Source organism: Astatotilapia calliptera, chromosome 1, assembly GCF_964374335.1.
Source record: "Astatotilapia calliptera chromosome 1, fAstCal68.1, whole genome shotgun sequence".
NCBI classification, from domain to species: Eukaryota; Metazoa; Chordata; class Actinopteri; order Cichliformes; family Cichlidae; genus Astatotilapia; species Astatotilapia calliptera.
Genome location: NC_137422.1, coordinates 12,257,832 through 12,285,381, shown reverse-complemented (window position 1 = coordinate 12,285,381; position 27,550 = coordinate 12,257,832). Strand labels below are relative to the sequence as shown.

General features: G+C 39.7%; 2 protein-coding genes across 5 annotated transcripts in view; one reads left to right on the top strand and one right to left on the bottom strand.

Moving 5' to 3' along the window:
* Window positions 1-6,792: 6,792 nt before the first annotated feature.
* anp32a (acidic (leucine-rich) nuclear phosphoprotein 32 family, member A) lies at window positions 6,793-12,470 on the top strand. Of its 2 annotated transcripts, none has more exons than XM_026162806.2 (7): window positions 6,793-7,350; window positions 9,255-9,404; window positions 9,490-9,612; window positions 9,716-9,914; window positions 9,999-10,114; window positions 10,280-10,334; window positions 11,181-12,470. In XM_026162806.2, exons 1-7 carry the CDS (start codon window positions 7,297-7,299, stop codon window positions 11,243-11,245), a joined length of 762 nt encoding a protein of 253 aa, XP_026018591.1. In that variant the 5' UTR covers window positions 6,793-7,296; the 3' UTR covers window positions 11,246-12,470. The 2 variants fall into 2 exon arrangements, with proteins under 2 accessions (XP_026018591.1, XP_026018582.1); XM_026162797.2 differs by having other exon boundaries at window positions 11,178-12,470.
* Window positions 11,939-27,550, bottom strand: part of coro2ba (coronin, actin binding protein, 2Ba) — a 52,102-nt gene continuing 36,490 nt past the window's right edge. For all 3 annotated transcript variants that reach the window (XM_026162777.2, XM_026162771.2, XM_026162785.2), the window contains exons 2-12: window positions 25,733-25,933; window positions 20,428-20,544; window positions 19,542-19,691; window positions 19,254-19,418; window positions 18,974-19,090; window positions 18,769-18,873; window positions 18,342-18,438; window positions 17,868-17,980; window positions 17,378-17,468; window positions 15,076-15,215; window positions 11,939-14,463 (exon numbers count right to left, since the gene is read on the bottom strand). In XM_026162777.2, coding sequence (XP_026018562.1) covers window positions 14,329-14,463; window positions 15,076-15,215; window positions 17,378-17,468; window positions 17,868-17,980; window positions 18,342-18,438; window positions 18,769-18,873; window positions 18,974-19,090; window positions 19,254-19,418; window positions 19,542-19,691; window positions 20,428-20,544; window positions 25,733-25,933 — 1,431 coding nt within the window. In that variant the 3' untranslated portion in view covers window positions 11,939-14,328. The remainder of the gene's footprint in view (window positions 14,464-15,075; window positions 15,216-17,377; window positions 17,469-17,867; window positions 17,981-18,341; window positions 18,439-18,768; window positions 18,874-18,973; window positions 19,091-19,253; window positions 19,419-19,541; window positions 19,692-20,427; window positions 20,545-25,732; window positions 25,934-27,550) is intronic.

The window sequence follows — 27,550 nt, the reverse complement described above, 5'->3', positions numbered from 1 at the left end:
TGTGGTGGCCTTGGAACTCCCACACTTAAAGGATGTCTGAGTAAGAAGGTCAGCAGCGTTATTTCAGACACTTCACACCCAGGGCACTCTCTATTTGACCTTTTGTCATCAGGCAGACTAACACAATCCTGCAAAAACAGTCTAAATTTTATTGTACTTGTATCGACCACAATAAAGATTTTTCTATTTCAAGATTATTCCATATCAGTTTTGCTAATATAATTTTTTATCTTCATTTCAATGTATTAAAAACATTTTCTCAGACGGTGTTTTAGTTATAATCATCCTGCCAGTATGCCATATGATCTCTATTTAATCAATTAGCCTCACTGAATCGACATCTTTTGTAAAGGGAATGAATGAAAAAGCTAAAACATGAAACAAAACCAAATAAAGGCGCTTGCGAATACAAAGATAAGTACATATGGTTTAAAGACAACAAGGCATCATTCTGAAGTCCTGATAGCTTGATGGAGTGTGGGCAACAACAGGACCCTGAAACAATTCGTTGCTTTTTAACACCTTTGATTTTCTGGCTCCGTCGAAATTTAGTTTAGGTCCCAGTCTGTGTAGACCCACACAGGCCTGTAACAAGGTCTCATTCTGAAAATAAAGTTAAAAACATCTGCTGGGAGTGTGTCATGACTGTGGAGTGTATGAAAGACATGCAAAGTCACAGTTTTTGTAAAGATACAGTCCACGCATGCATATTATTTTCATGGATTATCAAATTCACACTTATCAATCGCATGGCTTCATTCTCCCTATGAGTATGCATTGTTTTTGCCATCTGAACTGGAAACAACAAGAAACTAAAGGTATTAATGTAAAAGTGAAATGGACTGCTAAATGACAAAAAATATGTAAACATGCATTTACTGTCCACATACGATATATGTTTATATAAACTTACAAATACATAGTTTAAAAAAACTACATGTTAATGCATAAAGTTATTCACATACAAACAGTCACATACTGACCTACCTATGAGGAAGCATTTGGCGACAGTGGGAAGGAAAATCTCCCCTTTAACAGAAAGAAATCTCTGGCAAAACCAGGCTCAGAGAGGGGAGGATAACAGGACAAAAGACAGTGTGGAAGAGAGCCGGAGATTAATAATATATTTATAATATATTAATATATTGTTAGAGATATATAATATATATATTATATTAATAATATATTTAGACAGGGAATAATAATAATATGATTAAATGCAGAGTGGTGTATAAATGCATGGCGAGTGAAAAAAGGTGAGAAAGGATGTCTGTCTCCCAAATCTAATTTGGGAGCTGGTTCCACTGATTCTGGATTTAAGAGGGAGCCAATGAAGAGAAGCCAAGCCAAGAGAAATATATTCTGTCTTTAGTCCCTGTCAGCACTGGATCAGCTGAAAACTTTTCAGGGAGCTTTTAGGACAACCTCATAATAATGAATTACAATAGTCCAACAGATAATAAATGCTTAAACTAGTTTTTAGTATCACTCTGAGACAGGATCTTTGTAACTTTAGTGATATTGTGTATATGCAAGAACAGTCCTGTATTTGTTTATTTGCACATTGAAGGACATATCCCGGGTAAAAATTACTTCAATTAGCTAAATGCTAGATAGTTATAAGTGTCAATGAAGGCATTTAAAGTAATGTTTTAATTACTGCAACCTTAAAGGCGTGTGGTACCCTATTAATAGATTGATCATATTTAAGGTTGAAAATGTTAGTTGATGGTAGGACTTTGTGGAGCAATCTTGTAGGAATGGGATGTTGGGTTTCTTGAAAGGTGCTATAGAAATCTAATGTATTATTATTATTATGTAAAAGACATGTTGATGGTTTGGCAGGAGTAACTATTGAAGTTAACTCCAAAAAACGAATCAGCGAGAAACTGTAAATAAATATCAATGTTATTGAAAGTAGCTGTGGTTATGTTATGTCTGTGAGGTGGTTTCGAGTATTTTTCTCTGTAGAGGTTAAAATTTTATTTGTGAAGAAACTGCTGAAGCCATTACTAGTTAAGGTTAAAGACATGCTTGGCTCTGCAGAACATTGACTCTTTGTCAGCCTGGCTTCAGTTTTCTTCAATCAGTGATTAATTATGGAGGGTTTTTTTTTTTTTATAGAGCAACAAACTTTTTTTCCAGGTTAAATGATCATTTTGTAAATCAGTGATATGACATTTTCCTCTCCAACTTACGAATGATCTACTGTAAGGTGCACATTTGAGACTTGAAACTATCAAGTCAAGTACTTCTGATTTGAGGTTTTCTATTCCAGAAGAGCTACAGTATCCAGAGTCGTACAGAGTGAAGATGTAAAACTATTAACAAGTTAATCGACCTCTGTGGGAGTAAAGTTCAAGTAGCTGCTCTGCACCGTGTTGGTACATGGCATTGACGATAACAGTGAATGAATTATATCCTAAAAATGAGTTACAGCACTTTCAAAAAGATATTTACTGTAGTGAAATGTGTTCCTCACTAATGTGTAATCCATTATTGTACATATACATCTTATTAAGAAACGATCAGACAAAAGCAACATTCAGAGAATGCTGTTCACTTTCTATCCCGTATGTCAGAACAAGATTCAGAGTGTGATTCAAGAGGTGGGTGGGCTCTTTTGCATTTTAAGAGAAGAAAATTGAATCAAATAATAGATTAAATGCTGTGTTGAGGCTGTCATTTTCAGCATCTACATGGCTGTTAAAAGCTCCCCCTATAATTATTTTATCTGAACTGAGCACTAAATCAGATAAAAAAAGCCTGAAATAGAAACTTTTAGTAAGGGCTGGGTGGACAATAGATATCAACAAATTAAACAGGTTTTTGAGTTTTCCAAATAGGGTGGAAAAGGCTAGAGTCAGGCCTTCAAATTAGTTAAACCTCTGTCTGGATCTATGGTTGATTAATAAGGTGGAGGAGAAGATTGCTGCTACTCCTCCTCCTTGACCTGTCCTTCAAGGATTCTGACGCCTAGTACAACTTGAGGGTGTTAATTAATTTAAATTAATATAATTATCCCGCTGTAACCATTTTTCTGTAAGGCAGAGTAAATTAATTTGTTGAATTAAATTGTTTACTAACAGAGTTAGAAGAGAGAGACAAATGTTTAATAATCCACATGTTACTGTTTTACTCTTTAGTGCAGTTGAAGCTGTTAGATTGTTCAAGCACTAAAATTTGATTATAGACAGAAAATTATAGATTTAACTACACTTGGTATTACTTGAATGAGCCATACATTTTTATTAACAATCTAAAAAAGAACTGAAAAGCCTCAGCCTTAGAAAAAAACATTTTAGAAATGACTTCACAAATGCAATTTCTGAAATACCACTGATGCTGGTGAGCAAGCTGATATTACAAATAAACCAATATCAGATACTCAGGAGTAATAAAGTGAAAGCAAAGAGTATTTCTAATGTTTTAGTTGAAGCCAGGGTACTTTAATATGTGTCCTTATAATCTCTTATGCTTGATAACTTGATGAAGAGAGCTGTCATTGATATCATGTTGTGATTTTTCTGGTAAGTTGACCAAGATGTAAAACATCTTGTGTCCATCAGCCAGGGGAATGGAGAAACTCCAGCAGGATATCTCTGCTGGAACAAGCATACAGAGATAAACAGTATTAGGTTCTACTCTGCTTAAATTCACCCATTATCCTGATGTCCACGTGCTTTATACTTATGTGTTTGTCTTTTTCCTCCTTGCAGAAAACCTGTTGATGTGCCTGCCTGAGCCAGTCTTGTTCTGTCTCTTTCAGAGATTTACCGCTCTTGGAAAAACTAGATGCATTAACCCTGTGTTGGATAAATGGAAATACTCACCTGAATGCTGACCTGATCTCTGGAAAACTGGCCTTGAACATTGTCTGTTGTTGTACATTCTGGAAACCACCATTAAAAACTCTTAAACCATTTTTATTTTGGGTAAAACAGCACTAAAACGTTCCTTTCACATCATCATGAATTATCAGTCATTCAAAATCTATCAAGATTTTTAGTCATAACTATTTTCAGCACAAGATACCATTACTTTTGCTTGTTTGTTTACCAGCTGCGTTGTTCCACGCTACTGCAGCACCATATTGGTGAATTTTGACCAGATTTTGAAAATGTCATTCATAGGGAATACTTAGCATTTAATGTTCATTATTCAAGATCATTTTTGAGAATTATTTCTGCCTTTGTGTCTTAATTTGGTTGATTTCACTATGTATTAATAACACACACTCACCAGACACTTCATTGGGAACACCTTGCTAGTAGTGACTCTGGGACACTCTTTTGCCTACAGAACTGTGCTAATTAGTTGTGGCATTGATTCAACGAGATGCCGGAAACATTCCTCAGAGATTTTGCTCCATATTTATATGACGGCGTCACACAGTTTCTACAGATTTTTCAGCTGTGCATTCATGATGTAAATCTCCCGTTCCTCTACATGCTCTATTAGATTGAGATCTGATTACTGTGATGGCCACAACTCATTGTCATGCTGAAGAAACCAGTTTGGGAATATATGACATTTGTGATGTGGTGCATTTTCCTCTGAAAGTAGCCATCAGTGAGATTGACATGCTCAGAAACAATACTCAAATAGGCTGTGTGGTTTAAATGTTGCTCAACTGAGACTAAAGGGGCCAAAAGTGTGCCAAGATTCTCCACACCGTTTCATCACTATCACTATCCTGAAACATTGATACAAGGACGGACCCATACTGACCCTACCATCCAGGGTTGGCAGTAAACCATTGAGCTGGATAGGCAAACAACTATGAAAGGTGGACATTCAACATTCAACTTTGCAGTTTTTGAAAAACCAGGCCAAATGCAAAAAACTAGTTGAACAGATTTGCCTAATAAATTCATTTGAATATTCTGCAGTATGTGACAGGATCTGTTGTTGTTAAGCTCTTATATACTTTTGTAAATACATCCTTTTTATGGTTTTTGTTTCGTTTATAAACCATTTTCACCTATTTGACTTCAATGTGACACCTAAAGGTGGTAAACAGATTGTTTATATGATGTGCACAGAGTTTAAAGTGCCAGGAGAAAAAGCACAGAGTCGCCCTCTAGTAGCAGAGTTCTTACATTCATCTCCTCAATCCTCTCCCAGCTAATTCTTAGACTTGGGCTCACTGTCACACAGAACCATTATAAACCTTTGTAAAGGTGCCAACTTTTCCAAAGAGGCTAATCAAAAACATTTTGATGAGGGAATAATGAATTATATTTCATCTGGAAAAAACTGATGCACAATTCAAAAATCAAAGGCCAACACTTACCCAGAGTACACCCAACACACACAAAAATGCAGCTCTGTTTGTGACAGTTTCAGTTGTTGCCGCATTTTAATCTCTTTTGTGTTTACTTGCATCACAAAACTTGTGTTTTCCTGTCTCTTTGGGTTAATGCTGCATAATAGTTTGTTATTTTGTGCCTCTTTGTGGTTGTATGCTAGCCCCCCCAACACTGAGCAAATATAAGAAGGTAGCTGTACTATATGATTTTACTTGGTAATGGCTTTAATTGACTATCTCATCCTGTATCTTGTTATTAAACTGTAGGGTACATGTGAGTCACAAAATTTCACAACTTTATAATAGAAAGCGGGCTGGTGTCCCCTGTAGTTAAGGTTAGCTCCGTTAACCAGGAGCATTCCTGTTAGACAGCAACTTGTTCACCATTAATGGAGCGAAACAGAGAAGAGAAAGACGATGGTTTTAGGGGCTGCTGAGAGTGCCGTGGGCAATGAAAAGGCAGCAGTTCCGTTATTGGCGGTTACTCTCATTTGCCCTTATCATGAGCATGCAGGTTATTTATCACAGACAAGTTTCATGGATATGGAGTGAGACAGTGGCGCAAAGAGAGACGGACACTCCTCCTTATTGATAACCAGTGACATGTATTTATTTGGCAGAAACAAAGCATTCTTTGTGCTGATATATTTCATCATTTTCTGTTCAAATTACAATTAAATTAACTAACAGGAAGTTTGTGGTATATTAATAGCCATTACTTTTCACCACATTGTGCTAGGATCCGTTCTACCCATTACTTCTGCTAAAAAAACACAAAGAAAAATTTGAATTGAGTTTAACTGAAATTTTTTAAACACCCTCCTGGTGGTCACTGGATATACAGTTGAGGCTTTGCTTCCCCCTTGTGGAAAAGGTGCACACAGCAACACGCAGAGCACTCATGACCTGCCAGCACTTGAGTGAAACTGTGAAGAAGACCCCTAGTGGACCTCAGACTGCCCAAAAAACTCAGCACTGTGCTATTTTATTTGTTTGGAGAAGAATAGTTAAATTAATCTAGCCCTTTATTCCAAAGCATTCATGGCATCAGTCTACGTGCTGGCCAACCTGTTATTAGTGGATGACCCACTGTACCTCAAAGCCACACAAGGAGCTCTTAGCATTATTAAAAGACATGAGTAATGCCAGTTATCACATGCGACTTAGAAAAATCAGGTCTTTCAACCCGGTTGGTGTTATTTTACTATTAGGTTATCTATTCTTGCTTCTCCACTCTGGATCAGTAATATTTGAAAAATGGTAAGTTCTAATATCAAAATGTTATTCTTTATATATTATGGGTCATTAAAGTTGTTTTTGCATAGCATACAATAACAATGTCAACTTTTTTTGGCAAATTTTCTAACATTACATGCAATAGCTGTTGTTGTTTTATAGTTGCTAGACGTTTTATGGAGGAAAAAAAATATTTTTTAGTGTGTCATTATTCTATACTTTTTAAAATAATTTATATTTTTTGTTTTGTACAGAGGCAGGATGGAACAGTGTGCATTTTTAAATGATAAAAATTAAAAAGCTGTACAATTAATATGTCAGTTAAATTTAACAATAAATTAAATGTAAAATTAATTAAGCTTCAAAAAACCTCAAAACGTATGGGGCTGGGCTTCGATGTAGGTGGAGGTTTAAGGGTGGTGGTTGTGCATCGACTGCATGTATTCAGTGAAAAACATTACAGTATTACTATTTCCATGTAAACTTAAGTTAACAAACAACCAAACTTAGACAACAAAACCCCACCCAGTTTGATAAGGGCGCCTTCATTGGCCCGCGCGTCTGTAAATCCGTTCCCTCTTTATTTGGCGCGTGCCATTGGTCGGCGGTGACGACAATCCTGAAACGTGCTCCCGCCCACCGAGCGGATCAAGTTTGAATGAACAGCAGCAGCCTGCTCTGGAGGTGGTAGTTGCATTTGCAGTAATTATTAAAAGTGTGTATCGTATCACGGGGTGAGCCTTTCGAGGATGGACATGAAGAAAAGAATTCACCTAGAGTTGCGGAACCGCACTCCGTCAGACGTAAGTTGGCCTCGCGGCTCGCTGTAATAATGCTTCACTCTCGGCTAATGGAGAATATTTCGCGTGATGCCTTGGCGTGGGGATACAAAGTTTCTTCCAAGTTAAAAAGATGATGGGGGACGTCGGGTCACATTGTTGCTTTTGCCGTCGTGTTTACAGCGGGCAGGTGCTCCGCGGGTCCGCTGCTTGAACTTTTTAGTGCGGCTCCAGCTTCACGTTTTAATGTGCAGTTTGAGAATGCACCACAGCTTCTTTTTTAATGCCAGCGGTATAAACAAGGCAAGCAGTGTGAGAAGCCATATTTGTAACTTTTGATCCACGAACCCCGCGTTGTCGGGATTCTTGTTTTTAGTCATTGTCTGAGGCTCAGTGTGCATGCTTGGACTGGGAAATACGTTCACCTAAAAAAAAAAAACAGTTTAAGCCGTGCACTTGGCGCGTTGAGGATGCGAGCACTCAAAGTCGTGAACATTATCAGTGATGCATAAAGATCACAGCCTCGAATTATCGCCTTACAACTGCAGACCGCTGCTATAGTTGCACAAACCGTCCGGTTCAAGTCGTTTATGTCTGCAGGGAGCAGCTTTTTACGCTGGGGGAGCCTGCAAACCTCCATCCGGAGTCACTGTGCGCACAGATGGCCGAAATAAAAGTGCCGTTACCGTGGACCGTTAGCGGCCACCAAGCTGCGCGAAAAAACCCCACGCAGAGATCAAAAACGAGCTACGCCCGACTCATTATCAACTGTCGTGTGGCTATTCACTCGTTTTCATCGGGATTTCTCGAAGCTTAGGCGTCCCAGCTCCCCCGGTGAAAACAGGGGGGGAAATCGTCGAGCCGCGCTGTTGCTCTAGTTTTCCAGAACTAGGACAAGCCGCCATTTTACCGAGAAACAAAGGCTATTCGAAATACACCGAAATCCCGTTCATTCGACACAAACGACGAACCAGTCATCATACCTTCGTGTTAATAGAGGTCTATACACACCATCAGTCCAATCGGGAAGTGTTTAGCGCGAGCAACAATGAAAACGTTTGCCTGGCAGCTATCTAATCGGCTTTAGCGGCCCCTCCTACTCACAAATGACCCTGTGCACGACTCGTAGGTCTGTTTGGCTCCGGCTTGTTTTGACTAATGTGCATCTGCGTCGCTCATAGCTCACGCGCACGTCTCTTATTGCGCTTTAAACACGGCAGCCGTACTTTATCGCTTTCTTACTAATGTGTCAAAAAAGCGAGATAAATGTCATATTTACGTAATGGAAAGAGTCAACGCATCGCGATATTTACAGCGGTACAATGACCGCTGATGGACAGTGGGGGTTTTTTTTGGTTTTTTTTTTTTTTTTTTATAGTTCTGGTCCTCACTGCTGATTGGCTGAGTCACGTTCAAGGCCGAGGTGAAATATCCGATAACAGCCCACCTGTGACCGCATATCACACTATTTAAATATCAGTGCGCAGGGCCAAAATTAACGCTGTTGCTGCTGCTACACTGAAGTGTGGCATCCGCCCAGTGTTGAGCTGGTTTATCTGTAGGAGGACGTTTGTTTATTTTCTTCAGATTTATTTATTTATTTTCTTAAAAATGGTAAAAGTAAATCAATTTAAATGTTTATATGTGTATATATATTTTTTTACAATTAAGAGCTGATTCCAAATATTGTTGATACAATTTAACTAAAGTGTCAAAGACGAATGTAGTAATGAAAATAAAATGTGTCTTGAATTTACAGAAATGTATGGATTGTTGTTTGGTATGTGCTTGCTTTTTGTTAGCATTTTTTCCTGTCATTGCTGACTGCTGTAACAAAGCAACAATGTAATGTGTTGATTGGGATTAACAAATATGATGTTTGCAGTTTGACAAATTCTAACCATTTTAATTTTTTGATTACGCTTCAGGTCAAAGAACTAGTGCTAGACAACTGTCGCTCAAATGAAGGCAAGATCGAGGGTCTAACAGACGAGTTTGAGGAGCTGGAGTTTCTAAGCACAATCAATGTTGGTCTGACGACAGTTGCCCACTTGCCGAAGCTAAATAAACTCAAAAAGGTGGGTGCTTTTCATCACGTGACAAATCTCTGTAGCTTCAGACTGTAAAGTTTTGCAAGGTTTTGATTATTTAATTGACCAACAGCTTGAACTCAGCGATAACAGGATCTCAGGAGGGTTGGAAGTTCTGGCGGAGAAGTGCCCCAATCTCACACATCTAAACCTCAGTGGCAACAAGATTAAAGACCTCAGCACAATAGAACCACTGGTGAGTCCCAGAAATATGAGGGGGGGGAAAAAGCACAACATGCAAAACAGCTCGTTGTTGTTTATCAAACTGGATTGTTTTTGTTTGTTTTTTGTTCTGATAGAAAGAACTGGGGACCCTGAAAAGCCTAGATCTGTTTAACTGTGAAGTGACAAACCTGAACGAATACAGAGACAACGTGTTCAAGCTATTACCCCAGCTCACGTACCTGGATGGGTATGACAAAGATGACAAAGAAGCACCCGATTCTGATGCTGAGGTCTATGCAGAGGGCTTGGATGATGATGAGGAAGATGAAGATGGTATGTCCAAGACTATGTCGGGTCTCATGTATGTCTTTGCGACGCTAATGCTGGCGTTTATATTAACTGACCACTTTCACCCAGATGTAGATGATGAGGAGTATGATGAAGATGCAGCACCGGGAGATGAGGAGGAGGAGGAAGGAGAGGATGAAGAAGAGGAGAATGAAGAAGAAGAAGAGGAAGACCTCAGTGGAGAGGTGAGATGAGAATAAATGAGATATGCTTTTTCTAATAGTTATGTAAAAATGCTCTTGTTAGTAGACTGGTTGCCATGGTGAATCCCGCCTCTCGTCCTCTGGCTTCAACTCCGCGAGACCCGGAAGTGAATCATCTCACTAACTTTGCCTTGTCTTTTAACAAAGGAGGAAGAGGAGGATGATTTGAATGACAGAGAGGTTGACGATGAAGATGACGAAGGTGAGCAACTTCTCCAAATGCATAATAAGTGCACACGCTTGATGCTATTCTTTATAGTGGACTGCTTTTGTTTTTCTTAACCTTTATGAATTAGCAAATTTAAATATGCCCTTTGGATATTTTACACATGGCGTTAACATGGAGAGATGCTACAGTTTCTGTGTCCACTATATATACACCATGTATAAACCATAGACGGTATATAAAGGATGGGAGTAGGCACAGTGACAGCACCTTGTAGGTCGTAAACTCATGTTTTGAAGCCTTGATCTTCAGTATTATGGTTTTTGCAAGCTTGTCTTTTGGAGAGCCAGAAATGACTGTGCTTGGGACTGTAGAATGCTAAGTTAATGCTAAAAATGCTTAAACCTTGCCACTATGGCTAGCACGCTTTGTTAGCAAGGTGCATTTCAGAGTGTATTGTTATCTGTGCACAAACAGAGGTATTTTATAGTTAATGGAAAGTAATGTACAAATAAATATGGAGCTGTCCCCCAAAAGCTATTTTATTATTACTTTCTTTAATTGTAATTTCATTATACTGTCGGAAACGGGTCTCTCTTGTAAATGTAGAAATAAAGGTTAAATAAAATAAATATAGGGAGTGAATCCTTTGGGAGTTAGCCTCTAGTGGGCATTCAAATGATTTGCAGTTTTCACCCCTGTGTGCTGGCTTCATATTGAGCCTCAGAGGGAGCTTATGTGTGCGTGATACAAACAAAACAGGGAGACAAGTGTGAAACGAGGACAAGGATAATGTGTTTTGGTCACGTGGAGCTTTCTTCATCTGTAATGCTGTATTTGTCTTATAAATGTGACTTTTATTTCTTACTTATTTCTCAGAAGAAGAGCGAGGTCAGAAGAGAAAAAGGGACCTGGATGAAGAAGGGGAGGAAGATGATGACGATTGAGAGTCTTCTTTAAGCTAAGTTGTGAACTGTTTTTAACTTGTATCTCCCAGTCACTTCCCAACAGCCCCCATGTATTTTTTCCCCTCAGTTTCATATTGCAGTAGGAGTGGGTTTCTTTTGTTATTGGCCAGTTAGGTAGACGGGTTTTCCTGAAGGGAAAGAAAAGGTTACATTTGTGTACCTTTGACACCCCCGTGTTCCAGTCTTTACTGTCCACTTTTAACTGCTTCGTGGACACCAGTTTTGTAATATCAAATAATAGCAAATATAAACCTTTTTGAGAGACGTTTTTGTTTCCTCACTGTTTGTGTAAGACCAATTTCTGATGTATTTTAAGACCGCCCCAAAAAGAGGGGAGGAAAAAAAATTAAAATAAAAAGAGTGCATGTCTAATACATTTTAAAGTCAACTACTGGATTCATGTATGGCTGTCCTCTCCTCGTCTTAAACTTATTGTTATTATTTTTTTAATTGTATTTCTTTTTTTTTTTTCTTTTTAATGTAAGTTATGTGTTTGTAGTGTCACCAGTATGCCAATACTCTCTGCTGTCCTGGTGTGAAACTTCTGTCTGAACATGCGCAGTGTGACCCTCACGGGACATATTTTTAAATCCTAGCAAAAAAATGTCTGCCCTTGTCAAAGCTGCTCCTCCTCCTCTTAAACCCTCAGCTTTGATAGTTCGGAAATTACGTGTTCTTGTAAATAATGACCAAATCTATTTTTTTGTATTCTCTTTGATGACGGCAGACATTGAACAGACAACTGAGGTGAAACTATGAATTGTAATAAGATATTAAATATGTATGCTGCTTTATCTAAGAATACGCAGTGTGAAATTTCTTGAATTTGAACATAACTTTGTATGCATCATCTTTCCATAAGGACAAAACATCAGAGCTCATTGCTTTCTTTGCTCCCCCCCCATGTTCTTTTCTGTGACACACACACAGATGGCAATGTTTGAATTTTGTGCTGGTGGTGTAGAGGAGTGCTTGATTTAAATGGAGGTTACAGCCACAACGTATGTGCATCGAAAATTTATTGTTGCAAAATGTAAACTCTGGAAAACGGTCAGCTGTTTGGACTTTGTTTTCCTCCAGTATACGCAATGGTCAAATTGGCCTACCTCAGTGATTTTTTTTTTCACTACATGTTAAATCCACTGTCATCAGCTGATTTCTTTCTTTTCCCCTTCCATTCACTTCAATAAATCCCTTTTATATATGTGTTTGACGTTTGTGGTCCTTGTACACAGTTTAATATATTAAAAAAAAAAGTGTATACAGAATTCCAGGGAGTGATGACAGTTGTCATTTTTGATCCTCTACATGGAAAATCAAGAAAAGAATTTACAGAATGCCTTTTTTTCCCCACAATACTGAACTCGTATGTATACATCTACAGTACACTGCTACCACACTAAGCAAATCTAAGTTGGGGTTTACTTTGAGTCTGCAGCAGTAACTGTTTGGTCAAAAATGTCATGACTAAACAGTTACTCGACCTGTCTCCTGTCTGTCACTGCAGCTCATCGATCTGTCTACTTTCACTGTAGCCTTTTATTTAACACAGATATTTACCATTGTTCATTGTTAAGGGCTCATCTTCTCTAGCTAAAGCTATGAAGCTTTGGCCCTTTATGTGCCTGCGATGATGTTATGAGGAAAGACTTGTGACCTTTAGTCCGTAACTCGCTGTTAACTTACCATTTCCATCCTTGTCATGCATGCAGTGGAATTTCTCCAGCTCTGCTCTTAAAATAGTGCCAATTAAATTCGAATGCTCTCAAATGTAAAGCTGAATGAGGCAGCGCAAATTTCTCCTGTATGTGTTGTCGGTACGGGTGGAGGAGAGGCACGTCACCTGACGTCTTGAAAGCAAAAATTACACGGCTACAGACAAACATTTCTCAGTAATAGTAATATACTTGGTTTAAATGTCAAATGGTTGGTTATTATTCCAGTTTGCACTTTTAAAAGTAGGAAATTATATAGCTTCATAACTTATCTGAAGTTACGTTGTTGGAGACAAAGAGCTAATAGGAAATACCTTTTTAAGGTGCTGTTTCACACAAGTCTTGCACCATTTCCACCGGAAACATTCAGCAAAATCTATCAAGCATCACAATCATTACTTGCGCAGTGTGTCATACAAAAACAAAGGGATTAAGAAATATACATGTTATTAGCTAAAAAGGTAAGATGTGACAAATAATAAATAAAAAGCAAATATACATTACCCCATCAAAATTAGCCCTAAAAACCAGTAACAACCAGCAAAGCTTCCCTCGGATCCATGTCTCCTCAGCTGCGTCCCCATTGTTTAAATAAAGAGATACCTGAACAAAGTGAGCTATGTGCTGTCCTTGGGGAAAGACTGTCTGGAGTAGCTAAGTGTCAGTGTGACAAAGTAAATCTCTAGCCACTGTTTGTAGGTAATGGGATAAGCAGCCCGGTGGGAAAAACATGGTCCATGTCTGCAAAGCTCTCCTCGTCTGCCATTTTGAGATAATGTTGCAGCTCGCTGCAAACTGGGTCTGCAGCAGGGTCTAAGGCCTTGGGGAAGAAAAATAGGAGCAATAATAGTCTTCTCCAGTTTTAACCTCAACATAAAAATTACAATTCGGAGGTGGTTTGGTCAGTACAGGACTTTTTTTTTTTTTTTTGCATGGTGATCAAGGCATTGCCACATGGACAAGAGGGTAGGCAAAGTGAGACGAATACCTAGGCGGCGTGGAATAACACTGCTAGATCAATCATTTACATTTATAAAAACTGAAAATACCAAAATTCTCTGCATTCTATATCAGCGATTTAATGCTTAAGTAGCAATCCCTGATCTGTCATGCCTCATTACTTGTATTTGTCACTACTACAATATTGCAGTATTTGGATCAGTTAACATTATCCAATGGTTACCATGTTATTGTGTGCACTACGTGGAACAGCAGGAAGAATGAAGTTATGATATAATGAAATATATCAAAAAAGCAGGGCGAAGGGCTCAGAAGGTTGTTGGAGGTCAGAAGTGGGGGGGGGGGGGCAAAGGAAGCGAGGCTTTGCCAGTCCAGGAGTCTAAGAGGTCAGGCGTTGTTGGGGCTAACGTTCTTCAGGTTGTTGAGCTCGAGTTCCAGCTGGCGTATTCGGACGTCCTTGGTGGTCAGTTCCTCCTTCAGCCGCCGCAGCTCATCCTGCTGCCGGAAGAACATCCGCAGGAGCTGGGTGGAAAAGGTGGGAAACGCGTGGAAGAACATGAGCGCAACGGCAGCTCTCAAAACAAGGAAAAGAGGACATTGGCAGGATGAAGGACGAAACATTTGGTTTTAATGGCAAGTTGTGTAAGGCTGGGTTCATTCTCAGCTTTTTTCTGAAATCATTTGCACCAGTACATTATGCTCTACTCTTATGATCGAAAGCTGTGGAACAGCTACTACATGGACCCCATGAGCCAAAAGGTCAGACTGCTCTAAAAGCTTAGTTTCTGATTTTTTATTTTTATTTTTTTACTATTCAAACTGTATGACAGTGGATATCCAAAAAATGGTCACCAAAGGCTTTTCAGTCTCACAAAGGGCAGCCAATCAGAAGAAAGCTGACTCAAAGGGCGAGCGCTAAAATAGCACGTTTCACATTTTTTTTGGTTAATGCATGCATAATGTAATAAAGATGACTTTGAACTATTATACAGAAGAAAAGGAAAGAAATGTATAGAGATCCACTTTAAGTGAATCAGTTGTACAACAAAAACAAGTTGCGGTTCAGTTACAGCGTTATTACACTCCATTAAAGGCTGCAATTATTTTATATTATACTTGTCATCCTTCACACACCTCGTTCTCTGTCCTGGGTGGTACGTTCTCCAGCAGGTCGATCCCATTCACTACCACACTCTTCTTTTCCTTCACCGGGACCTTGAACACCACCTGGTTTGGCCGGTGGTAACCATCCTTCAGGGACATCAAAACTGGGTCTGTTTGAAAAGCAGGGAGAAAATGAACTTTTCCCTGTGAAAACCAACACAAAGCAGCAAGAGGCTTCGGCCGTCCACAGATCAACACCAGAGAATCTACCGTTTATCCATGCACGTCTTCAGCTCTTCAGGACATCCACATATTCAAGTGTTTAGTTATTCTACAACATGATTAGGATATGGATTCAGTGCCTAAAGCAATTTCCAAAGTTACTAAGCTTTTGTTATCCAGACTTCATCAGTATTTCAGTATCAGCATTGGGTTCATTTGTTCTCTTAAAAAAAAAAAAAAAAAAAATATATATATATATATATATATATATATATATATATATATATATATATATATATATATATATATATATATATATATATAGTACTATCTCAGCCCATGTCTACACACAAATAATGAAGACAACTTTCTTCAAATACAATTTAAATAGTATAAACTAAACAATATTAGTTATAATAAAAACTCCTGTAGGTCATTATTTGATCTTCCAAAAAGCCCATGAACCAAAAAATCTTCACAAAACTAAAAAACTAAATGTAAATGTCAATAATACAAAATACTGACTGGAAAGCATCTCTTATTTAAAAAAATTTCCTTTACAAAATAGTGACCATACTATAGTTTTAATTGCCGAGCATATTAAAATCACACTCGTGAGAAAAAAAAACAAAAAAAACTGTCTATTTACATTGATTCCGATTCAGTGAAATACGCGTGGTTGTAAGAACAAAATTGGCAGGTGTGTGGGTTTTGTGAATCGGATGGTAATTTTTGCAAATGCACATATTTAACCCTAACCCACTGAGAGCAAACACAATGTGAGAAGGAAAGAACGGGACTTTCAAAACATACTTTTAACATCCTGAATTTCATTTCTCTTCACTTGAATAATCAGACCGCATCTTATCTTTAATACCTCTCAGTAGCATACCACCCCAATAGTGCACTTTACCCCCAGACTGCCGGCTTGCTTGTGCTTCCAAGGATATTTAAAAGTAAAATGAGAAGCAGAGCCTTCACTTTTGTCTTTTGTCCTGTATTCCTCCTCTCACCTCTAAATGGTTGCGGCAGATGGCCCCGCCCCTCCCTGAGCCTGGTTCTGCAGGAGGCTTCTTCCTGTTAAAAGGGAGTTTTTCCTTCCCACTTTCCTTCCTACTTGCTCATGCTTGAGAGTGAGTGTGTGTGTGTGTGTGTGTGTGTGTGTGTGTGTGCGCTGCTTTAGAGTATAAAGCACCTTGAGGTGATTTGGCAGTATATGAAAAAAACGTAAATTGAAGTGAACTGCATTAGTGTTCACTTGGTTTGAGTTCTTATTTTAAAGCTCCATGAAACATGAACATGAAGAGCTTAGATGTTGTCACAGTTAAAATGGGGGGTAGCACCTTCATCTATCTGACTACTCTCCTGTCGAGCCAGCTTGGGTTCAGGGCAGACACTCTCTTTACTGTTATCAGATCAGATGACCCAGTCCATTAGCCATGCTGCTATAGGCCCGGGTTCTTTGGGGACTGCCCATGAAGCACTGATCACTTCTCCATCACTCCCTTCTCTCTTACTCCCAATGCATTTTTATGCCACTGTTAAGCACAACATTCACTTTGTCATCTCTGTCCTGTAGTTTGTGCTTTATCTTGTTTTTGTTTACCATCTTTCCACATTTCTCTCCTTTCATTTCCCCCACCCCAGCTGATAGCTGAGACCAGCTAAAGTTTCTTCCTGCTAAAATGGAGTTCTACCTCCCTGCTGTTGTTAGTTAGAGGGTTATTGAGGATTTTCTCTCTAATACTCTTACTGTAGAAGCTTGAGATGACTATTGCTGTGAAGTAGTGCTCACAATATAGTAAAGTTGAATGTTAATGAACTGGACTGGATTGCATCAATTAAAATAAATCAACTGTGGGGATTTTTTTTTAACCATGCTGGTGATAACACAAGCTACATGTTGTCAGTGCATGATTCAGCAAAACAAAAACACTCAGTGACTGAAGTTTGCTGTAAATTAATCTACATTAGCTTTGTTTACTTGTTAGAGGCAACCTTGCATGCAAGTCATCATGGAAATCAGTTGCAGCAAATGAATAAGATGCCGCTCCCCTATTAAAATGCTGTTTAACAAGCCAGACAAGTGCGTCTCTGACGGGTTGCTTACCTCTATCAATTCCGCTCAGCCACTCGCTGGCTGACAGGGCCGGTTCTGTTCCTGCCGTCATGGGGTAGATGTCCTCCTGGTACGTGTCTGACTGTAAACAAACAAACATTTTCAGATGTCTCAGCAACCATTTGCTCAGCACTGCTGATTATCTCAACGTTCGGATGTCTTTGGTAAAGAGTTTTTATCTCAAAGAATTACATACGGTTTTGATAATTTTCCACCTTTTGACTTTGAGATGCTCATTCACCAGTCTGCTTTTAAACACACGTCTTAGGTCAAATAAATGGTATTAGATTAATTATTCCTGTTCTTGTTTCTTCTTGCTCTGATTTTGTATTCATCACAAACCAAGGTATTATAAGTCCAGTGTTCCCAAGAGGTGTTGGCTAAAATCTAACAGCTTTTTTGACTTAATAAATGCTGGTTATCATCTGCTGAAGATGAGACTGATAATAACAGAATGGAGTCTAATTTCATTCCCACTCACCCTTCTTGGCACAATCATGGAAATGGGCTCAATCAAACCCTTGAGGGTGACCAGTTTGTAGAAGCGGTACACCTCGCAAGCTGCCACATCCATCCCGTGCTTTGGCATCACACCTGCAGACAGGAAAAGAGGCATGTGGTGACGGCTGTTTTGCCAACATCCCTTTCCTAGAATTCATTGTTTGTCTCATCAACAAGATACAAAAACAACCTGCTGCAGCGTGACAAGTTAGTGAAGCTCTTTAAGCTTTTTTGAGCAAATTTCCAATTCGGACACCTCATTTTAATTTTCTTCAGTAAATACGATCCTTTCAGCTACGCAACACCGTTTTTAGAGGAGTGTTGAGGGCTGAGCTCATTTTCACAGTGATTCATTCCACCTCTCCGTTTCTAAAGACAGTTAATGACTGGGTTAGCATTTCTCTTTCTCCTCTGGCAGGACAGATCAGATACTGCTGTTCAGCAACTGGCTTACCTAGTCCTTTCTGTGGGGCAGGGGATCGGAACTCCATTAGGTACTGGATGTACGGCTTCTCTGTGGTGATTTCAAAGTAACGGATGTTGCCGTCCCCCTGCCAGAGCAACAGAACATGGTCATTACCTCTGAGCAATTGAAGCTACATCTTTTTTGCTGCTGTGCTCAGATTTCCAGAACAAGCAATGCTTCTCAGACTTTGACTTCCCTTTATTACTCAAGTTAAATTGAACACACACACACACACACACACACACACACACACACACACACACACACACACACACACACACACACACCCCTTAAAAATAAATCATCAATTCCAATCACAGTCATCCAAAATGTATTAGATATGCAATAAATGAATGGTAAACACAGTTCAGTTTTTAGACTACTTTTGTACAACTGTAGGGACATCGGGGCTGACCTTGCCTGCCAGATACAACATGTGTGTGTCAGCATCATAGAAGGGAAACAACAGTCCTGAGAGCCCGTCTATGTCCTCCTCCACCATCGGCATGGACAAATCCTCCTAGGAATAACAATGTATACAAACATTGTTTTTAACACACATGCACACTTGATCTACCTGCTGTGGCACTGTATGCATGTATGGAGAAGTGTTGTCTGACCTGATCCCAGAGAGCGATCTGCCGAGTGTTCCAGCGAGAAAACCCTGTGGTGAGCAGCCGCTTCATATTGCCCAAGAACACAACTCTGTTTACGCGGTGGTTCTTGCAGCTGGCTTGCTGATGGAGCAGCACACATAGAGAGAGTGAGGCAACATACACTTGCAAGGAAGTTAACACTCTAATATGTTAACAGAATATTCTTGTGACAGTAGAAAGCAGAGCGTTTTTCAGAAACCACTAAAACATGTCAGTTTATCGTCATCAGCCAGGTCCGCCTCACCTGAAGGACTCTCCCGGAGCGTGGCTCAATGACACGCAGCTTCTTGTCTTTGCAGCTGGTGGCCAGCAGACTGCCGTCTGTATTGAAAGACATGCTGAGGATGACGTCAGTGTGGCAGTCGATCATTTTCACCGGCTCGCCTATCTCCAGGTTCCAGATGAGGATCTAACTCAGTCGGGAAAAATTGTTTTGGTGGAGCTGTTAGAGGGCTGCTGTACTTCAATTAAAGTGATCATAAATAGAGATATAACTGTGGTTGTTGGGGGTGTGGCTGTGTTGTTTTTGTACCTTGTAGTCGTAGCCTGCACTGAAGAGGATGCCGCTGCTGGTGGGGTGCCACTCGATCAGACCCACCCGTCTGCTGTGACCGTACAACTCCAGCACTGCTTCCATCATGTTGCGCCTCAGGCCGCCCTCTGGGATCTCCCATACTCGCACCTGCAACATTTACCAACGCACACCGAGGTTGTTACTGGATACACAAATATACCTACAGGTTTGCTCATTCTCACAAAACATGATAACAAGTGACATTTTTATTATTCTGTTTTTGTTAGCAAATTATCAGGACTACTGCGTGCTTTCACAACACATTAGTATGAACTCTAAACCACAATCAGGAGGACACAGCTAGAAATCGTCTGATCAGAAATAGCACGCGCTATCAATGTAGCCCGTTGCATTAGGATTAGACAGGATTACTGCTATGGATAGAGGCTCTGTGTCAGACCAGATCAGATTATCTTTGAACATGTGAAAGTACTACACAGAGCACAGTGCTACCAATGCTGTGCAGTATTCACTAGAGTAATGTAACAGGTACATGTATCACGAAAAAACAGCCTGTAGGGTAACAGTGATTGCTATTTTATTTTGTGCCTAATGTCATTAATATAACAAGCTGCTGAAAAGCTAACGATGTTTGCCTATTTGTCGTTTTCAAACCTCACAGCAGCAACAACAGCACACCGTAGGATCGGATCAGAAGCGCGTGTCCAGTACAAACCGTATGAATCAGTAACCTCTGACCATATTAAACTGACGACCCATTCACCTTCTGGACTAGTGGCTGTCAACCTCAGCATTTAAGCACATACAAGAGAATTTTTTTAGAATCTTAAAAGTCATCAACTCATAAAAATGGGAGTTAAAAAGAATAAAGTGGATCACTTACTGAAGTGTCCTCGGAGCAGGACGCTATGATGTTTTCACAGAAAGGGTTCCACTTGATATCCAGCACGTTGCCATTGTGGCCGCACACTTTCGGGTGATGAGAGTCCAGGCGGCCAGACTGAAAGCACGTACAACATGCAGATGAAACGCATACAGTATGTCAATGCATAAATGAAGAGGTATTGTTTGCAATCGCATCACTATAAAGGAATATTACTGGAAAGAATCAGAATCATCACAAATTGCACAAAACTTTAGTCGAAACAAAAGACATTTTAAAGACAATATTAAAGACAATATTAAAGAATAGCGTAAATTTTTAGAGAATGTTACTGAGCAGAACTCATCTTTGCTCCTTTTGATGTGAACATGAAAGACTCACATCAGTGAGATGTCTCTATCACTTCTGAACAAAGCAAAGCAAACCCGGTTATTGTACAGGGACAACCGAGGCACATTATTATTATTACTGCAATAACCTACAGAGTCCACAGAGGGGCACTGGCTCATAACAGCAGATGACAGGAAGCTCTTCATATCGGTCATGATGTCATGAATGTTTGATGTCCACTCAATCCACTGACCTCTTTTCTGATTTCCTTAGAGATTTGCTTAAGAGCACTGGGTCATGCACCTGTGAAATCCCATGTGCGTCTGCATGCACGGTCCTTGCTGAACCCTTAAGACTTATTTTGGAGGCATTGCCAAGCTTTAGCAAAATTTTCATAATAAATATCTTTGAGAATGCATTAAATTGAAATTTCAAGCTATTTCCTTGCAAATCTTTCCCACCAAAATGAAAACAATAAATGTAATTTTGTTACAACAGGAGATAAAATATTGAAAAAAATTTTTTAAGATTCACAGTGAAGCTTAGATTTAAAGAATTCTTTGTCTGTGTGAATGCCAAATTTGGTTAGCTGTAGTCAACCAGCTCAAAAAGAGCAAAGCAGGAAGTCAACCCGGGAAATAAAGGTAAGTTTCAAGGTAACACACTGCCAATACAGTGAGGGCTTTGCAAACAAATCAAAGAACAAGAGCCAAAATCAGTCTCCGGCAGAACACAGCCACCGTGAAGCTGAACATCCAATCAGTCAGCATGAGAGAAGAAATGACTAAGCAAGGCAACTCGATTTAATAAACACAGCTAACTCAGGCACATCAGGAGTTCATAATTAATGTAGAGCACTGGGGTAATAAAATCTCCCCTTGAAAAAAACCCCCCCAAAGAACAATGACAAGCTGTGCCAATATAAGTTCTGATGACACATTATTATTAGGGAACTTTCATCATTAATGAAACAGGATCTGAGGGACTCCTTATTTGGGTGGAACTAATTACCTGCACAGAACATAACATCCGTTGGGAATGAGAGGGTTCAGAGGCTCTAAGGGGTATTATAAGGAATTACATTTATAATAGGACATAAAATGAATAAAACAGACTTTTCACAGCTTGGATTTCACCCTCAATTTTTATCTTTCTACCACGCATGAAATTTAATATAACATAAAATAGCCTCGTTAGCTGCAACCACCCGCTAGACTTTATCGGACAGGAAAGCGTTAGGCCTGATGGTCTTTAGTCATTTCCCGAGGCTGTGGCACATATGAGCACTTTCTGAGAAGAGCAGATGTGCTGGCCAGGTACCAGCATCTCCAATACGCCAGCGGCACCACGCTGCGGTTGCTGCAGACATTTATCGAACTGTTATTCCCAATAAATCTTTACTAATGCAACTTACCACTGCTGCTCTGTCACTGCAGCAATACTAACAGCTGACATCGAACAGAGTCATGTTTCCAAAATGTAATATGGTTCCCCCGATGAGAACGAGGAATTATGTTTCAGTAACAGAACAGGACGAACTCAGCCATGGTGACACTGTTCTATAAACCTGATATTTTTATGTATACTCTGTGGCGCATCTCCCATGTGCCTTACGACACCTCAGCCAGCTGAAGTGAACCCGCTGAGTCACGCTTAACTTAGATAGATACCACACCTATCTATCTATGCATCACTATTACGCATATATCTGCTGGTAAAATATTAGCTCAATGACTTTATCAGAGAAATGAATTCCAACCAATTAAAATCCTCCACACGCTGCATCATACAGAGTAAAGCAGTAGTAATAGGAATAATAGTATGTTGATTCACAACGCACCACACCCACTGCAATTGCCTCTTTGTCTGAGGTGATGAAGAGGTGTTTGTGACCTTGTGTGTCATTTTCAGAGCCAGGCTGTGTGCCAGGTGGTGCCAGCAGTAGTCCATCCACTTTCTAGCGACTCTGTCTGAGGGGCAAACATATGGCTGTCTCGCCAGCTGTCATCATAATATGTCTGCCATGCTCATACCTCACCATTAGCCAAACCCCTACAGATTGGTCTGTTTATCTAACAGAGGAGCCAGAGCTTCATTTTGAAATAGCGTGGGTGCCTTTTGTAAAGAAGTAAAAAATAAATAAAAAGTTTATTTTTCCTGTGGTAACCATGTAATGGCCCCTTTCATACAAACAACAGCACGTGCCATCTTATATATGCTGCCTTATTTTAGGTGAAGCCTGTAAAATAAGATTGAAAACACAAAATAAACTTCATGTCTGCCTTCCTGCATTAAACAGCAGCCTCCATCACACAGAAGCTGTGCTGTTGCTGAATATGATAAATGCCACTTGTGAATTTATCCACTCAGCGGAAACCTGAGCAAACGCTCAAGTCCAGTACTTTCATTGTAGGAAGAAATCTATTAAGTTCTAGCTGTTGGCTGGGTTTTTACACACAGCAGCAAAAGTACAGTGGGGAAATACAAGTTTTGGGTTGTTTGATTTTAATACTTACTGGAGATTCAGATTCAAAAGATTTAGATTATTGCAATTTTCCCCCAGGTTAATAATTAAAAACATTTCTTTCCTGTCACAAAATACAGTTTCTATAAAACTGCTGCCATAATCATTTCATTTTGATGCTCACTGTGTGTGAATTTTCTGACTCACGAGACTTCCTCTTGGACTGACTGGCTGGACTGAAAAACATTCAGCTCTTTCTTTTAGTCACTGAAATCTGTCAGACTTTCTCTTTCCATGTGTGGAAGCAACCTTTTTTCTTTCTGTCTTTTCATTTTATTTTTGTGTTATTGTTTCACTGAATCCTTCCTTGAAAAGCCTAAATAAACAGTGCTGCACAGACTTCTAAGACACCCCTGACTGTTATCTACAGCTTCACCAGTTTTAAAGACTAATGAATCTACCTGAAGCAGCATGGATAAACAAAATGATAACATCTTGTCCTAATTAAATTTATTGGAAATAAAATACTTTTATTAACAGACAAAACCAATCACTTGAAAAATGATTCTCTGCACTCATAAAAATGAAGCAATTATTTGGAGTAAAAAGCAGCTGAATTATATACAGTCAAAGGTTTATTTGTTCAAATAATTAAACATTATGGAAAATGTGCTTGGTGTAAACTGATTACCAAAGATTCCATTAAATGTAACATTTCACAGTGTACCTAAAACAAAAAGTGTATACAAACATATTATGTATATATATGGTGTATATAACCCATATTTTTGAGTTGATCTATTTATATAACAGCAGATCTGCAGAACTTTACTGGACAAAAGTCATGAAACGCCTTATTAAGTGCATGTGCACATTATGTACTCGATACATCTGTATATAAAGTTATGCATCCTGGCAACAGGGATTGCTTCAGTTTTCTGTGATAACGACATCATCAGCTTTGGACTTTCCAAACCTGACGATCAATGGACTTGATTTATTTAGAAATACCACTCTGTGGCTCTGTCTACCAGTTCAGCTGCACTTTACATTCACACATAACCAGGCTCATATAATAGATCTACTTAAATACATTTAATGACAGGTGTTACGTACATTTATGCTTTATTTATGACCAGAAAAGAAGATTCTAATAGGAAACAAAGTTGGAGCCTTGACAGTCATTAAAACAATGTTTCAAATAAATAAACTACACCACTGACCCAAGATTTGTGCGAAACTTGATCACAATCACCCCTTCTCTACCTGTGTTAAGGCACTGAATAATCACCAGAAAAATCAACCTTCGACCTATTTTGTATAAAACATTATCAGTGCATTATTAAACAGAGTTGCCCCTGAGATGTGACCTTCACAAAACCGGCAGCTCAGAAAGCATAATTACCTCTGGCCAGTGCTGTGACGGGTGAGTATGCATAAAAAGCATGACATCATCTGAGAGACTCACACCAAGTATCTAATAAGCTAAACAGCAAACGCCCACATGCACACACAGGCGGTCTTTTTCCATGACTGAACACGTTAGCTCACGATGATGTGACGTAAAATCTAGCTGAAGTCTCTCTGCTTCGGACAGCAAAACTGTTCAGCTTACTGAATGCTTCTACTGCCTGATAACAACCAGACTTGACCCTGCTTGGCAGCCAAGAGCTTTGCAAGCACCTTGGCATGGTCTCTCTTAAAGAGGCAAAGCACTCTGTAAGGCCCACAAAGCCATCTAAAAATGGGAATGATATTCAAACTAAAACATCTCCTTATTGAAAAGTTACACTGAACTCACACAAACACACTATCAATTGATATAAAGCTGGAAACAATTGGGATGTGACTGAAGACCCCAAAATGATCATCAGAAACTTTTTATCAAACCCAAAATAACCAACACACATAATATGTGGGAACAACTTTCAGTAAAATTTACATGAACACATGTTCTTAGCTAACTTTTTCACTTTCTTACTGCTGCTATTTACCGTTGCTACTCAAATCAGGACTAGTGTTGCATCCTGTATATCCTACAAAAAGCAGTGATGCACGGTCTGTTTGCTAAGTGTGAAATGAAATATCATTGAGAACAGGCACAATTACCTTTCCCATAATAAGAAAAGGAATTTTGAACTTTCCAGCAAACAGAAACCTTTTGTAGTGTTTATAAGCAATATCACTATGCCTTTATATTGTGCTACTGGCAGCACAACCCAGTTACAATGCTGGCCTTAGATTCTGGCTTTGCAGTGGCAGTTAAACTGTGCTTCATTTGTGTGGAAAGAGCTCTGCAACTTGCCGATTTCACTGTGCAGTCAAAGAAGATTAAAGTAACAGAAATTTTACAGAGCAAGAGGAAAAAATGCATACGAATGCAGATTTATCCTGCAAGAATTTCTCTTTAATTATGAGTTACTCACGCTATTATTTGTGTTTGACTTTGTAAAATTTACTCATTTTTCTTATTCTGAAGGATATAGGAGCAAAGAGCTAATTCAGTGTTACCTGGGATACAGGTATAACAATGAAAGAGCCTCCGCCGGCACTCTCTGTGACGACTGCCAGGAACTTGGAGTTGACGGCACAGAAGTGGTTGTCATGGACATTCTTGGTGATGGGGATACCGTCGAAGCAGTGCTCCCGGTTGGCTACTTTTCCATAGACATTTCGAAACTTGGAGCTTCGGTACGTCGGACGCCATGACATCTGAAAAAGAGAGATGTGTCACAGATAAACAATCTGAAAAATCAAAGATGTTATAAAACGCAATGATATAAAACAGGGGAGAAAAAGCCTAACATTTCAGGAAACTAGTTCTAGTGAAGGCAGTAATCTGATAAATAACATGATGTGTTTTGCGACTAATTATACTAAACGATTGTCTGATGTCTACACTGGAGTTTTGTTGCGTGAAATACTAGTACTGGTTTGTAAATTAATAATTGGGATGCATCTGTGTTTGTTTATGGCTGCAGTTCTCTGACGAAGTTGGCTAGCATTAGTTGAAAACCTAGCATTTACCCTTGTTGTAGAATATGATCACTTCTAGCTAAAAAAAATAAAAAGATGGTATTGACCCACCACGGAGGCAGTGGAGACTGTCAGAAAACGACTACAAGAAGACAGCTCCTTGGAGGACAGGACCAACTTCACACCCGATCAGATCTGCACACTGTTAGACCTCTGCCTCACCACTACATATTTCAAGTACAACGAAGGCTTTTACAGACAAAAACATGGCTGTGCCATGGGCTCCCCCGCGTCACGTATTGTAGCCAACCTTTACATGGAGGAAGTGGAAAGGAAGGCTCTTGGCTCTTTCAAAGGAAGAGTACCCAGCCACTGGTACAGATATGTGGACGACACCTGGGTCAAAATCAAGACACAAGAAGTGGAATCCTTCACTGCGCACATTAACGCTGTGGATAAAAACATCAAGTTCACCAGGGAAGACACAAAGGACAACTGTTTGCCTTTCCTGGACTGCGCCGTGCACATTGAAGAGAACGGCAAACTCAACATCGAAGTTTACCGGAAGCCCACACACACGGACCAGTACCTCCTCTTTGACTCCCATCACCCTTTGGAACACAAACTTGGAGTAATTAGGACCCTGCACCACCGGGCAGAACATGTTCCCTCTAAGCCTGAAGGAAAAAAGAAGGAACACACACATGTAAAGGAAGCACTCAAAACGTGCGGCTATCCTAAATGGGCGTTCTTAAAGTCAGCAAAGAGGCACAGAAAAGAAGACCAGACACCAGCGAGGGAGGATAAGAAGGACAGACGCAACAACATTGTCATCCCCTATGTAGCCGGTGTATCAGAAAAACTCAGGAGAGTTTTCTCCAAGCATGACATCCCAGTGTATTTCAGACCCAGCAACACGCTCAGACAGAAACTGGTTCACCCGAAAGACAAAACGCCAAAACACAAACTTAACAATGTGGTGTATGCTGTACAGTGCAGCGAGGAATGCTCAGACCTCTACATTGGAGAGACCAAACAGCCACTTCACAAGTGCATGGCACAACACAGAAGAGCCACCTCCACAGGACAAGACTCAGCAGTCCATCTGCATCTTAAGGATAAAGGACACTCTTTCGAGGATGCCAACGTTCACATTTTGGACAGAGAGGACAGATGGTTTGAAGGAGTGAAAGAAGCCATTTATGTCCACTGTGAGCGACCACCTTTGAACAGAGGCGGGGGTTTACGACACCAACTCTCTGCCATCTATAATCCAGTTTTGAGATCCCTTCCCAGATGCCTTAATGCCCACTCACATCCTGGGCCATCTGACTGCAGGAATTTGCATGATAA

Coding starts and splice junctions, on each gene's coding strand:
- anp32a (XM_026162797.2), top strand. CDS start 7,297: ATGGACATGAAGAAAAGAATTCACCTAGAGTTGCGGAACCGCACTCCG. Junction 9,613..9,715: donor TCAGCACAATAGAACCACTG/GTGAGTCCCAGA, acceptor TTGTTCTGATAG/AAAGAACTGGGGACCCTGAA. Junction 10,115..10,279: donor AGGAAGACCTCAGTGGAGAG/GTGAGATGAGAA, acceptor CTTTTAACAAAG/GAGGAAGAGGAGGATGATTT.